At 40.3% G+C, this 15,258-nt stretch overlaps 1 protein-coding gene across 5 annotated transcripts in view; it reads left to right on the top strand.

Moving 5' to 3' along the window:
• Positions 1-15,258, top strand: part of B4GALT6 (beta-1,4-galactosyltransferase 6) — a 68,202-nt gene that overhangs the window by 45,295 nt on the left and 7,649 nt on the right. For 3 of the 5 annotated variants that reach the window (XM_034996226.1, XM_034996228.1, XM_034996227.1), the window contains 3 exons: positions 1,160-1,284; positions 7,733-7,849; positions 14,547-14,734. In XM_034996226.1, the coding sequence (XP_034852117.1) occupies positions 1,160-1,284; positions 7,733-7,849; positions 14,547-14,734 (430 nt within the window). The remainder of the gene's footprint in view (positions 1-1,159; positions 1,285-7,732; positions 7,850-14,546; positions 14,735-15,258) is intronic. The other 2 variants (XM_034996229.1, XM_034996231.1) reach the window with 1 other exon arrangement.

Here is a 15,258-nt window from a genome sequence, read left to right on the forward strand (position 1 = left end):
ACGCGCCCCATGGCATGCCTCAGTGCTTAGTGGAAACTGCTGGTATTCTGGCCTACTTGGGAAGAAGGGAGGGATAGAAAGAGAGGCAGCTGTAAAGCCTTAGAATATAGAACAACAGGAGGAAGGAAAAAGGCTCTCTCCAAGAGGAGCTGAGGATTTTATATGTGGAATCAGGGCCACTCAGGCTCAGAGGACTTGAAGTGGGAAACCTCATTTCTTGGTACGTATTTCATGAGATGAACAGCGAGACAGAACTTAGTTCTGTAACTTCTTAGTTCTGTTTTTGATTGAGTTAATGGGGATGGCTTTCCATCCAAGAGTCATTCCTATTTCAGTGGTATACAACAGAGAAGCTACTAGTTAAAAACACCTCCAGGAATATATTTGTTAATTCAGAGAGCGAATGCCTAGTAGACCAGGAATATCTTAAAAGCCTATAGTTTTCCAGTTTTGCATATCAAGGGGATACTGGATAGGTGCTAAAAATATAAATTTATTGAGTTGGTTTGCAAATTCTCTCAAGAAATGTGAGTAAAATAGAGGAGAGTAATAATAGCTAACGTCTATTGAGTGCGTACCTTTGTGGCTGGCGCTGTGCTTGATCCTTCACATGCACTATTTTATCTAGTGGATGTAACCACACTGGGAGGCAGGTATCACCATCTGCTTTTACAGAGAGGGAGGCTGAGGCACAGAGAAGTTCAATAGTGTCCCTAGTGCACAGAACGTAGGATTCGGCGGCTCCCTGCCAATCTAACTGCTTAATTAACTCTTATGTACTGTGCTCTCATGCTGCCTATGTTGATTATGTTGAAATTAAGAGTAGTTTTAAAAGACTTGAATAAGTTGTAAAATTACAATAATAAGCTAATTTGTAATGACATGCAAACATTTCCCAAAGAATAGTAAAATATTCACTGTAGTACTCAGAGCCAAAGATTTCAACAATTTGATTTACTTTGGCTGATTTACCAAAGAGAGTGGAGTGATGGTATAATGTATCATCCAGACTACAACCAAAAGTGGGTGATACTAACAATTATGTGGTGATAAGAGGAATAAACTGTACCGTCCTGGCAACTAAGTTATGCCATACCCTACTGACTGCTGTTTGTCTTGCTTCATATTAAAACAGTTCTTCACGTGTTTGACCTTCTAGGGGGATTCCTCAATGTCAATGTAAGTGAAATCAGTTTTGATGAAATTCATCAACTCTTCTCCAAGGATTTAGATATTGAGCCAGGAGGTCACTGGAGGCCTAAAGACTGTAAACCCAGATGGAAGGTGAGGTAAATTTTTTCATAAGTAATGTAATTGTTACTATGCGTCTGAGTGAGGAAAAGTGTGCTTGGTTCAGAATATACAGTGAAATGTATTTGTCTCTTGAAAATGTAAGACCTCAGAAGTTTTGTATTTAATGTGTAGGTATCACAGTTCAAGTATGATTTAATAGTGTTACTTCTGAAGACTCTAAACATACCTATGTGTTTACAAAATATGTGCTCATGTGCTGTCTCTTGGAGATCCTGCTAATAAGTACCTCATTTGAGATTGGCTTGGAAAACAGATTTTTTTTTCCTGTTTTCCTGTTTCCTTCTTTCTCTGTCTTCTGCTGCTATCCCTAACAATTACTGTCACCCACCGGCCTAGCCCCACCAAGTCCTGGAACTGTGATTTCCAGGTGGGTCTCACTTTGGCTTTCCTCAAAGTTCCAGAATCTTAAGAGAGGCGCTCAGAGTTCCCTGTGGGACACAAAAAGGAAAACTTTGGGTCCTTCACCTCTGTTTCAGAAGGCAGAGCACTAGCTTTTTATCTTTTTGACACATGTCAGAGTTTTAATTAATGTCTTATTTGAAAAGCTAGAAGGGAATGGGTCTGCCTCTGCTGCTTAAAATAAATTGAAAACCGTGATTGAAATTAGAGTTGCTCACAGTACTGTGAAATTGGCTAGTGAGTGCATATTCCTGTAAGGTGGTTATGTTTGAGTAGGAAGTAGCATTCACATAATTCGAGTGAAAAGTACATATAATTAAATCAAACGTTCTATCCTCAAGGATTGTGATATAGCCTTAATTTGGGAAGAGTTTTCAATTCCTCTCTTCAGTATTAGTATTTTTCTAAAATATTTGTCTTTTCGGAAACAAAAATCACTGCTGAGAAGGAGAATTTAGATAAAAGCCCTCTGACTTAATTGGCCTTGAACTCTGTGTTTGGGGGAGTGTGTTATTTATATCTGCATCCCTAACGCAGAGCATATTATCTTGTCTAAAGTAAGCACTAAACCCAGTTTTGTTGAATTGAGGTTATGAGATAAATAAATGCCTTGTGACAAATTATTAAATAAATGTTTGGTTTTTTGCCTCAAACAAGGTGTCAGGCTGCTTAAATGGATTCCAGTACAAATTTTGGCAAATACATTTATTTTACAGTTGTCAGATTCTGTTAATAAGTGAATCTTCATATTTCATGATTGATTTTTCTCACACTTGTAGATAAAACAGGGCCTAATTTATACAATTCTACCTTTAAAAAATGTCCCGGGCAAATAAATGATTTTTCTTACTTGGGTGATGAGTGTATATTGAATGCTAATGGAAGAAAAAAAGCATCATTAATCACAATAGCTGTGGGGTAGCATTGGAGGTTGGTCCTCAGAAGTATTTATGTGGGCATACTGCTCAGGTGTGCGCGGTGTGGTAATATGAAATAATTTGGGATTGAAAAAATTAAGTATTCTTGTTCTTTCTTCATTGGTCTATATCAGACACTGGATTTTAAATTTTCTGGTTTGTTTCCTTCTTCTCATTTTCTGGGGGAAAGGTATATCACACACAGAAGTAGTTCCTGTTTAAAGATTTTAGTAGACCGTAAACTCCATGTGAATGACTAAGTAACAGTATTGGAAGTGGAGTTCCCAGGAGCAAGCTAATTCAAGGATCTAAAAATAAGCTTATTTTATTTAGGAACCATATGGTAATGCTGCTCTTATTTCAACTTGACGCAAGCCCTTCTCAGAATACAGTTTCTAGTTCTGAGCTATGCAGCTAAAGGTAGGAGAGGAAATTTGGACATCATTCAGAGGTGACTTGAACTTGCCATATTTAACTAATTAATAATTAAGTAAGGACTCTTCCCTTCCTCTCCCTGCCCGCAACCTGTTTACATTCTCCTAATGTCCCATTCCAGTCTTGGAACAGAGCTGAGTGAGAGGAAGAGAAACATGTTATGTTAAACATGTGCTACCCACTTGATTCTTATTATTTGAGGTTCTTTTTCTTTAAAAAAAAAAAAAAATACCAACTGAGTTCATTGATGGCCAATTAATTGGAATAGAGATCTTCTAAATCTAGTGATTTCAGCAATTCTTAGGTATTTTTCAACACTGGAGGTTCAAGTGGAAAATTCAGCCCACCTTGGAGGCCTTATAGAGGTTGGAAAGGGGGGGGGTTGGAAGGCGAAGATAGTGATGCTTTTCCTAACATTAAAAGTGAAGTGTTCGCCTGTGACATTGCCTTTCCATTCTGGGGGGTGGGGCTGGGAGGGTCTGAACCTCTTCCGTCTAAAACCTAAAGGCTTAAAGAACCAGGCAGCCGCCCGCAGCGCGTTCCGTTTCTCGTCCCCGATAGCTCAGAGACGAGTCTTAGCCATCTGTGCAGAACCACCCGGGGTTTTTGGTAAAAATGATGATTCTTGAACGTAGTGCTCAGACATTGTGATGCTATTGGTGGGAAGGGACAAGAACCTGCCTTTTTTATCAAGTGCCTCCTGTTTGAGAAGCTTCTGTAGACACTGGCAATGGGGAGGCTGAGGAAGAGGGAGCCGGAAACCCTGCAGGAGAAGGAGAGCACGGTGGCTTCTGCCGTGTCCGCCCTCGGCAGTGGCAGAGACCAGTGTGCCCTGGCTGGAGGCCAAGTGTGACGTCGGGTCACTTAGGGACGCCGGAGCTGCTGGTGTGCTCGAAGTTTGAAAGTAGGACACATACTTGGTGGGGAAAATGTATGTAGTAAACACTTTTCTTGCCAATCTCCCCATGGTGAGTATAAGAGAAAATAAGCAAGTGAGAAAAATAGGTGCATAAATTCAGTAAGATTAGTGATTTAAAGTGAGTGCAAACTGAATGGGATAATTTTGCTTGAATAGGAGGTGGTGAGGAGAGATTCATGAAGATGAAGTGTTATTTTGCAGAAGATAATGACCAGATGTGTGTCTCCCCTGGAAATGCATCAACAAGGGAATGGCTCAAACAGCAAATTAGGGTACACATAAGAAATGTCCTGAAACAGAGGTTATTAACCCTCGAAATAGATTATTGCAGAACACTGAGATCTTCATTTTATAGATAATAAATTGTAGACTGTTAAGAATGTCATTCCACAGCCACAAGAAGGGACATGCCAAATGAATTTTTACGATACCGTTTAGCTTTATTTTAATAAAAACTTTGCTTTAGGCATAGTCAAGATATTTGATAGCCGTCTCATTAAAATATGGACATTTATTTGCTGTTAAGACAACAGTTTAGCTTATTTTGAATTTGCCAAGACACTGGTAATTTCTTTTCTAATATTCTGTTTCTTTATAAGATTACGAAAGAAAACCAGCTCTTGATATTTTAAATGCTTCATTGGACAAATGACTGAATTAGGGACTATGACTTTGTCTTTGTTTATTCTTATCTGTTCCACTCATCACTCAGTGTAATTGTATTTAAATAATATGGACTCGGCAGCCGTTTAATAGCTTCTTTCCTTAAATATCTATAATTCTCCTTAACTGCTTTTATGGCCCATTTACATTATGTCCTAGGTGGCTAACTTGTGGCCAAATTCAAAATGAGGAAGGGCAAGCTTGATGCTTATTTCTGCAGAAGTTATCACGCTGTACGCTTCACGTAAGGCCCGTGGTAGGGATCTGATCTCGCTCGCCATCTGACTCCCTTCTCTCCTTTGACTTTTCATAGCAGTTCGCTCTCCTGAGAGTGAACCTAGGGGTCCCTAGTGGGTTTGGGAGTGGTATTGATTTGGGCATAGTGTGGGCTGCACCAGTCACTGGGGGGGTGGAAGCAGCTCTTAGATGTGGGGTAGCTTTGCTCTGGGAGCCTCTCAGTTCAGGAGGTGCCTTATGGGAGAGCCAGGCAGGAATGGGATCCAGAGTGGGGCCGGCAGAGGCACCAGAGCCTCTGAGTTCCTACCAACAGACCGAATATGAAACAGTGTAAACAGTATACTCAGTTACCATTTTGAAAAATATTCTCATCTAGAGGAGCCTGGGTTGCTCAGTCGGTTAAGCATCCGACTCTTGATTTCAGCCCAGGTCATGATCTCATGGTCGTGAGATCGAGCCCCACATCAGGCTCTGCACTGAGCATGGAGTCCACATGAGATTCTCTCTCTCTCGCTCTCTACCCCTCCCCCCCACTCATGCACATGCTCTCTCGCTCTAAAAAAAAGAAATAAAATTAAAAAAAATTTTTTTAAATTAAAAAGAAAAAAGAAAAATATTCTCACCTGTTCAATGACATAAAAGGCAAATTCTAGCCTCTGAGAACAGCATCATAGCGGCCCTTTTGCCTTCCTGCTACCTCATCAGCATTTAAGGGAAAATTAGTGGTGGCGTTTCTAGATTAGACATTCTCAGTTTTGCTAAACTATCTTTTGTGGGCTTTTTAAAAATAAAACTCTTTTAATAACTGAAAAATTTCTCTCATTTATGATCCTGGTAATGTAAAATACACAAGTGAATGCTACTGTTTTCTGTTGACGATATCTAATGTCATGTCCTGATTTTACAAATACGATTAGGTCCTAAACCTACGCCTTTTCAATTATTTGCATTTATTCATTCACTGGTAAAAATTATTTGATGTAAGTGAAATTTCAGGAAGTCCCAGGTTTAATGTTCCTACAAGATTTTCTGTTATAATCAGGTTGACTGTATTTTAAAATTGGAATATAGAGTGACACATTGATATTGTAATTTAAGTATATTTTTACTGTTATGTTCTTCGAAAATCCAATGATTTGGGGATTTATAATCTGTATAAAACATTTAATTTCAACTTGTATTAGAAAATTGACAATTACAATAAACACAGCTTAGCTCAGAAATTGCTAAGAAAAGTCATGTTTAGAAAACATTTCATCTTTTTAAAGGGCAAATCTAAATTGTAGGGCAACTTAGCTTGTATGACAAAGTTTGGATCCAGGAAATAGAGGATTTGAATATGTGATGATTGATGATATTCATTTATTCTTATTTTATATGAACACATTTTATATAGATGTTGTGTTTTAATCTTGATTTTCAGAGTCCCAATACATTTTTTTTCCTATTAGAAGAAACATCGATTTACTGAGAAACCATTTAATTTCCATATATGTGTTTTTTCTTTTGTTCTTTAGATTATGTAAGAAACACATTTCTTTGGCTGTTTATAAAGGATAAATTTCTCTCTTTGCTGATGCTTACAGTACTTTTTTTGGTTAAGCTTAACATTTTAATGTAATTTTATTATCAATTTCATTTTAAACTCAGTATTATCCTACCACTGAAATAAACATGACATGTATCAAAAATTTAATTGTGCATTTTGATTAAATGAAAGATGTTAATATAATTATGAAACTTCTATGATATATCCCTTATATTTCTCAAATATAACTCTAGGCCAGATAAACCACGTGTAGGATAATAGATATTCAATTGGAATCTCTTTTAAATTTAGTTTAAAAACCAGGAATTTATTATTTATGATCTGCTTTAAAACCTAGAAGTTACTCTTGACACATCCCTTCCCCTGACTTCTTCTATCTAATCCATAAACCAGTCCTGTTAATTTACTTCTTTTTTTTTTTTTTTTAAAGATTTTATTTATTTGACAGAGAGAGACACAGCGAGAGAGGGAACACAAGCAGGGGGAGCAGGAAAGGGAGGAGCAGGCTTCCCGCTGAGCAGGGAGCCCAATGCGGGACTCGATCCCAGGACCCTGGGATCATGACCTGAGCCGAAGGCAGACGCTTAACGACTGAGCCACCCAGGCGCCCCCTGTTAATTTACTTCTTAAATGTTTCAAAAATTCATGTACCTCTCCTCTTCTCCACCCTCCCCTTAGTTCTGACTACCATTGTCTCTTGACTAATTGCGTTAATGTCCTAACCAGCTCCTTGAATCTATTTTGGGGTTTCTCCAGTCTACTGTCCATGGTAGTCTTTGCCCATCCCCAAATGGGATTTTATCACTCTTAATGAATCTTTCCAGGATTTCCCAGGGTGTTGCTAGAATAAAGACCACAATCTAAGGAGTGGCCCTCAGAACCCACTTACACCTCCCCAGGTTCACAAGAGCCTAAGTGGCACAAAGTCAAGGGCCATATCTGTCTTTTCTCACTGTTGATCTCTGGTGAGAAAATCCATAAAGGTGGGACTTTTAAACCTTCAGAATTTTTTTTTTTTTTAAGAATTTTTTAATTTATTTGACAGAGACACAGCAAGAGAGGGAACACAAGCAGGGGGAGTGGGAGAGGGAGAAGCAGGCTTCCCACGGAGCAGGGAGCCCGACACGGGGCTCGATCCCAGGACCCTGGGACCATGACCCGAGCCGAAGGCAGATGCTCAACGACTGAGCCGCTCAGGCCCCCTTAAACCTTCAGAAATTTTTAAGGATCAGTTTTTATCTTTACCTCTAGGGCTTGCTGCTCTATTTATTTACATATGTGACTATTTTGTTTTTAAAGGTGGCAGTTCTCATTCCTTTCCGTAATCGCCATGAACATCTTCCGATTTTTTTCTTGCATCTGATTCCAATGCTCCAGAAGCAGAGGCTAGAATTTGCCTTTTATGTCATTGAACAGGTGAGAATATTTTTCTTTTTTTTTCTTTTTAATTTAAAAAAATTTTTTTAAATTTTATTTCTTTTTTTTAGAGCGAGAGAGCATGTGCATGAGTGGGGGGGAGGGGTAGAGAGCGAGAGAGAGAGAATCTCATGTGGATTCCATGCTCAGTGCAGAGCCTGATGTGGGGCTCGATCTCACGACCATGAGATCATGACCTGGGCTGAAATCAAAAGTCGGACACTTAACCGACTGAGCAACCCAGGCTCCTCTAGATGAGAATATTTTTCAAAATGGTAACTGAGTATACTGGAACTTAATAAACTCTTAGATATGGTGGGATTAAAAATGTTTAGCTTAAGGTGAATCTTTGGTTTTATATTTGGGTAAATTCTTATTTGGGATTGAGCATGTTACATATACCACATTTTGTTAATCCATTTATCAGTTGATGTGCTCCTGTAATTTTTAATCATCATGTCTTACCTATTAAAATGAAGTATTGTTTTTGAATTATTCTTTATATTATCAGCTGGTTTTTTCTCTATAATTATTTTTCATGTCTCAGTATTCCATATATACAATTTCTTTCAGTCTTACTTGAGACCTTTGAGGGTATTTACCATACTTTTGGTTTTTTCCACTTCTGTCATTACCTAGCTTTATACTTAAAGTATCATCTTGGATTTCTTTCCTCATCTTTCCACTACCCCACCTCCCAAGCACTAGGGTACTTGTTGAATTTTATCAGTGATTTTTAGGTAGCATTTCTAAAATGGCATTTTGTTTGTGTTTCAAATATATTGTAATTTGGGTACGTTTGGTTTTGACATTGATAACCTCATTTTGTCCTGATAGTCCTTCTTTTTACTCACACTAAACCTGACTAAGGATGGATTTCCTTACTTATCAGTATACAGAAAGTGACCAGGCTAGTATTATTAGATGCTTCTGTGGTATTTTTTGTTTTGTTTTGTTTTGTTTTTTGTGGACATACTCAAATTTTGTTCCTGAGATTATTATATATAATATGTTTTCCCAGTTCCTTTGTGGCTTATTCTAGATCGGCTCTTAGCTTTTTGCCTCTATTTTTTCCCCTGGAAATACTCGGTATTTATTACAACATTTACTTCTCTGTATGTAAATCACCCTTTGAGGTGATTTGTTCCTGCACAATGATACATATAGTGCAGATGTACTTTTTAATATAACAACCTATACTATGAAAATCAATTTTTTTTTTTACCTGATAACAAATCAAAATTTTTAGCTTCTTTCATGTAGCCATAGTTAAAAAACCTCTAAGTCAGAGTTACCAACTTCTAGCTTCCTTTTTTGAAACTTCAGTCTCCTCATGTGCTGGGAGGTCAGCTGTCTGCGTCTGTTTTTACAGTCCTCCTCTCTACCAGCTGAGCTATGGAAGAGGGCACTGTGTTTGTGTTTTTGAAGGCATATTCTTCTGAGAGTCCAGCACCACTGAATTATTTTGTGTACGTGATGAAGCAACCTTTACAGAGCAGCTAAGATCCATATTTTACAAACCTCTTAAGTCTAAATCTCAGCCTTAATCAATATTAGTTCAGGCCCATGTATTTAATAGTGGGTGGTTTTGAGGTGGTAATGTTTTTACCACATATGAAATAGAAGAGTGATTTTTCTGCTGGACTGGTGCCCAGAAGTGCTAAGCAATTGAAGAAAGGCTTGGAACTCCTAGTTAAATATAGAAGATTGTACACATATTTACCACTTCTCCTTTTTAAACTCCTAAAAACGAGAGTGAAAGAAAAAAACTTAAAAAAAAAAAAAAGTTTTTAAGCCAGAAGGACAAAGAGATGGTCGTTGAGGGAGTTCAGCACTTTTCTGGAAGCCAGGAAGCAGATGGGGCACTAATGAGTCCCTTCGTAGAGCAGAGGGTGTTCAAACCCACGTGCTCGTTGAGGGTACCTGTGACAAGCATTGTGTCAGTTTGCTGGACAAAGTCCTGTGGATCTTAGCAGTTGAAAGATGTCACAGATGGACTGAATTACTGGGCTAAAGTAACAGGATTGTTTAAAAGTTTGATTACAAAACAATCAAATTCCCAGTTCCTCATCTTTGCTTATGTTGCCAGGTGATTACTCCATTGTGTCTTGTAAAAAACGAAAGTTTAAGTTTTTCCTCTGGAGAAACCACACCAGAGAAAGTCCTGACTGTGCTGGCCCAGCTCAGCTGGAGGGCCTCAGAACAGAGAGGTTAAGTAAGTTTGCATGCTGACCCTAGCGACCCTCGGGCCTTTTCTCTGTCTGGATTTTTGAAGCCCGCAGTTAGGTATGAATCCCCCCAACCCCTCCAACTGAGGCAGGGCATGAGTAGTGTCTTTGTTAGAGAAACAGATTAGCCCCAGGGAAAAGATGCCTAATCTAATATTTAGAAATTTCCAAAGGAAGAGGCCAGCTCATTGCCTTATCACCTCCGTAAAGCCCTTTCCTTCATTCAACACTGGGGATACAGCAGTGAACACAACAAGGCAAGACCCCTCGTTCTGGTGAGGAGAGATGGACAATTTGCCATATGTCAGGAGGTGCTCGGGGCTAAAAGGGCGGAGAGAGCAGTAAAGGCAGGGAGATGGGCTCTTTTATACAGAGTGTTCAGGGAAGGCCTCCTGGAGGAGGTGAAGTTGGGGCAGCCCTGAGTCATGTGATGGGATGTGGATTCCAGGCAAGTGCGTGGTGTGTTTGTGCAGAGGTCATCTGGACGTTGCTGGAGCGATGGGTGGGGGACAGTGTTGAGGAGGAGAGGGCGTGTGAAGCAGATAATGGAGGGCCCAACAGGCCAGGGTGAGGACCTGGATTATCACACATGAGGCTGGAAGACACCGGAGGGTTTTGAGGAGAGCAATGACATGATCTAACTGAGGCTTTGAAAAGAGGACTGTGGTGAGAGCAGACGGAGTGGGGCAAGGGCAGAGACGAGGGCGGCTACAGCGCTTTGCAGATGTCCAGGCAGGAGGAGACATGGGCTTGCGCAGCTCTGGTGGCAGAGCAGGGGCTGAGCTCTGGGGGGCTTTGGCTGGCTACGTTGGGCTGGAAAGTAATGTTACTGCTGATGAATCGGATGTGCATTGGGAGTGATGGAGAATTGTCGGCAGTGTCAGGGTATGTGTCTTGAACAAGGGTGTCGCCATTTTCTGGGCCAAGAACGTGGAGGACAGGGGAGAGGAATGGGGCTTTTGGTTTCTTGTTTTAGCTTGGTTTAGGGATTTGCTTGTGCACATGTGTGTGCATGTGTGGTGTATGTGTTTGAGTCAAGAGTGGGATGCCACGGTCCTCCTCGCACACCTACGTGGAGACTCTCCCCAGCTTTTTAGTGCCTCACTCTCAAGCACGAATGCCAAGGCTTCTCAGATTTTGAAGAAAGCTTGCACAAGAGGAGACAAAACCAATCCAACAAGAGGGAGTATAGAGAACAGAGACAATGAAGGAAACAGAGAACATCTTAAAAGAGCAACAAAAGCTCATGATCAATATCCACAGAGTGTAAAGATAATGAATCTGCAAAAATAGGACATCATAAAGGAAGAGTGGTCAGAATAAGGAAATGCCCTAACTAAAACAAAACTTTGAATAGAATGGCTGGAAGATAAACTTAAGAAAATAACTCCTAAAATAGAACCAAAACATAAGAAATTAAGAAGATCAGTCAGTACCAGTATGTCACGGGGGTAACCACTTCCAAGATGGCCTGCAAGGATTTTTGCCACTGTGTAACCAGGCCCCTGTGTGGTCTCTTCCTGCAGTGAATATGGGCTGACTTGCAGGGGCAACCAAACTGGAAGAACGACAGCATGTGACTTTGAGGGCAGGCCATGAAAGACCTTGCTGCTTCTGCCTTGGTCTCTTGGATCCCTCACTGTCAGGGAAGCCAGCTCCCAGGTCATGAGGACATTCAGGCAGCCCTGTGGAGGGGAAACCAGCTTGGCAGCATCATCTTGCTGGCTGTGTGGGCGAGCCCCTTTGGGAGCGGATCCTCCAGCCGAGGCCCTGACATCCTGGAGCAGAGAGAAGGCTTCTGTGCGGTGCTGTCACAGTTCCCTGCTCACAATTAGCAGTAGACTTGCTACTCCGAGTTCTGGAAAAGTAGAGCGAAAAAAACTGAGGAGGGAGTGGGAGGAGAAATGACCAAAGAAATAATACAAGGAAATTTCCCAGAAGGAAAGACATGTCTTCAGATTGAAGGAACTCACATGTACACGTGAATAAAATATAGATCCACTGTGAAGCATGTTATTTTGAAATTGTAGAATACAAATTAAAAAGAGAAGGTATCAAGAAGGTTCTGTAGGAAGAATTTCCAGTGATTATATATCAGGATCATAGGAACCTTCTTAGTAATGCTGATAACTGGAAGATTGTGGAGCCATGCCTTTATAATTCTAGGGGAGGGGCACCTGGGTGGCTCAGTCGGTTAAGCGTCCACCTTCAGCTCACGTCATGATCCCAGGGTCCTGGGGTTGAGTCCCACCTTGGGCTCCTTGCTCAGCAGGGAGCCTACTTTTCTCTCTCTTCCTCTGTCTGCCGCTCCCCCTGCTTATGTACTCTCTCTCTGACAAATAAATAAAATAAAATAAAATAAATTCTAGGGGAAAGTGATTTTTAATCTAGAAATTTTTACCCAGCCAAAATGTCCATCGGGTATGAGGGTAGACTGATTGCATTTTCCAGCATTCATTAACTAAAAATGTATATATATTTTTTTCCATGGACCCTTACTTAGGAAGCTGCTGACGGACATGCCTCAGCAAATGGAGAGAGCCAAGTCAGGGACAGGGGTGATGCTAAGGAATGAAGAAGTCCTAGGATGAGAGGTGCCAATGGTCAGACCAGTCCAGACTGGAGCAAGAATCCAGGGCAATGGGACTGGGAATTGGGCTTGAGGGGGTGGAAAAGGAATTGATAGATGATGTGATGTGTTTGAATTATATCAATTATTAGTAAGTAGAAGGTATATCTATTGGGGCTTTTATACAGAGTAATAATAGTTAGAAAACTAAGAAAACAGAAGCTGGTTATTAATCCCAGTTTGAAAAAGAAAACAGAATCATAATTCACTTGGCACTCAAGAAAAATATATATATTTTAAAGATTTTATTTATTTATTTGAGAGAGAAGGGGGGAGAACAGAAAGGGAGAGTGAGAAGGAGAAGCAGACACCCTGTTGAGTGGAGAGCCCGATGTGGGGCTCGATCCCAGTACCTGAGATGATGACCCGAGCCAAAGGCAGATGCCCAACCAACTGAGCCACCCAGGTACCCCTGCACTCAAGAAATATTTATGCAGTCCTAATGATGTAAACACTATTGGTTAAGCCAAAAATTATGATATAACTATATTGGGAAAATGGATGGAGGGGCAGTGAGTGTGGTGGTGGGAATCCTCAGTGACCATGGTATAAAGTCAGGAGACCATGTCTAATGTTAATGAAGCCAGGAAATGTATGAACTCTCATTACCTTGCAATATGGAGAGAAGTACTGGAATAAACTACTAGAAGAGGTGAGATGCTCTGCTTTTGGAAGATGAAGATGGGTTAGACATGGAACTTACTATTTTGATTATAAGCCATAAAATATTCTGTCCACATTTAATAAAAAACAGTTTTTAAAACCTTAAAGGGAAGGAGTTTGTTCACACTGATGTTGATGTGCCCATATGACACATGACACTGTAATTTAACTCCCTTTCTTTTTTATTCTCTTTTTCATTGGTGAAGAAGGAAGCTGTAAAAAGTAAAGTGATTTCTGTTACCTCAAGTTAGTGCAGGACTCGGGACTAAAAATTAGTCATTTCTCAATCCTGAGGCAGCCCTCTGGTGATGACTGTGTTGTGTATCTCATTTGCTTCTGTCATCATCCTGTTTTGTTGTCTAGTTTGGAAATGATTTTGAGAAATACTGCCAAGGCATGGGTAATTGCTCTTTAATTTCCTTCAGATACAGAATGAAGTGATTTAATTGCCAGTGCACCTTCATATAATTTCCCTCATAAATGAAGGGAAGTGGACATTCCATAGGAGGTTGGGTTCTGTGTAATAAGTTCCCATCTTCTCGTCCCTTAAAGTGCTCTTGGTCTGTATCATAAGCAAGAATAATAAAAATAGGAAGTGTTTGTTGCCCGGGCACTTTACTAGATTTTTCTTAATAATAAAGGAAAATGGTTGTAATAAAGGAAGTTGGGTTTTGTGTAATAAGTTCCACTTGTTTTTGTCTCTAAAAATGTTTGTCTTTATTGTAAGCATTAACAGTACAGAGTTCGCTCTCGCTGGCCTTGTTCCATAAGCGGAGGCCTACGGGCTTGTCCAGTCCCAGTGAACTTCATGCTTCTCTTAGCCTTGACACATAGGGAAAGCTTCACTAAAAAATACAACCTATATTATTTTTAATGGTTTTATTTTTTTCTCCCGGTCATAAATGATCTGTATCCTGATGTATTTGAAGTAAAACAGAAACGTTCTGTGAATGCACTAGATATAACAGTGTTTCTTATATGTAACCAAAGTACAAAACAATGGAGTAAGTAAATCTAAACAGGGTATTTGAAGATCCTGACGTATGTTTTTTTATGTTACCTAGTTGATTTGGATGTATTTACTATTGTTATTTGACCATGCTTCAACAAGTTTAGAAACCCATAGAGAAAAGTCAGATGACAAAGCCTGACTACAGTTCTGTTTCCCTTTGTGAAGACTGGCACACAGCCTTTTAACCGTGCGATGCTCTTCAATGTGGGCTTCAAAGAGGCCATGAAAGACAGTGTCTGGGACTGCGTCATCTTCCATGATGTGGATCATCTACCCGAAAATGACCGAAACTATTACGGTTGTGGAGAAATGCCACGTCATTTTGCAGCAAAGCTGGATAAATACATGTATATGTGAGTAATATGCATTCCTCCTGATAGCAGACAGCATACTTACAAAATCGTGTCATTGAAGTGGTAGCTCTCTTTTTTTTTTTTAATTTTTTTTAAAGATTTTTTTTTTTTTTTTTTTATTCATGAGAGACAGAGCGAGAGAGAAAGGCAGAGGGAGAAGCAGACTCCCAAGGAGCAGGGAGCCCGATGAGGGACTCGATCCCAGGACCCTGAGATCATGACCTGAGCTGAAGGCAGACGCTTAACCATCTGAGCCACCCAGGCGCCCAGAAGTGGTAGCTCTCTTAACATGGCTGGATCTGAGAGGGCCTAAAAGCCTAAGAGTATCTTTCACTCCACTTGGTCCTCACACAGGGAACCAGGATGTAGAGTCACCTGCCCGCCATGTAGGTGCTTCCTCCCGCAGAGGGTTGATGGGAAAGAGAACCTGGGTTCTGTGTCAAGCAAATGTAGACTTAACTTTCTGGTTGCACGCCTACCAGTGATAGGACTTGGTTAGTTCCTTCTGTTTCTGCGTGTTGGTT

The sequence above is a fragment of the Mirounga leonina genome, unplaced genomic scaffold, assembly GCF_011800145.1.
Source record: "Mirounga leonina isolate KUSES-001 unplaced genomic scaffold, KU_Mleo_1.0 Mir_93, whole genome shotgun sequence".
Classification (NCBI taxonomy): Eukaryota; Metazoa; Chordata; class Mammalia; order Carnivora; family Phocidae; genus Mirounga; species Mirounga leonina.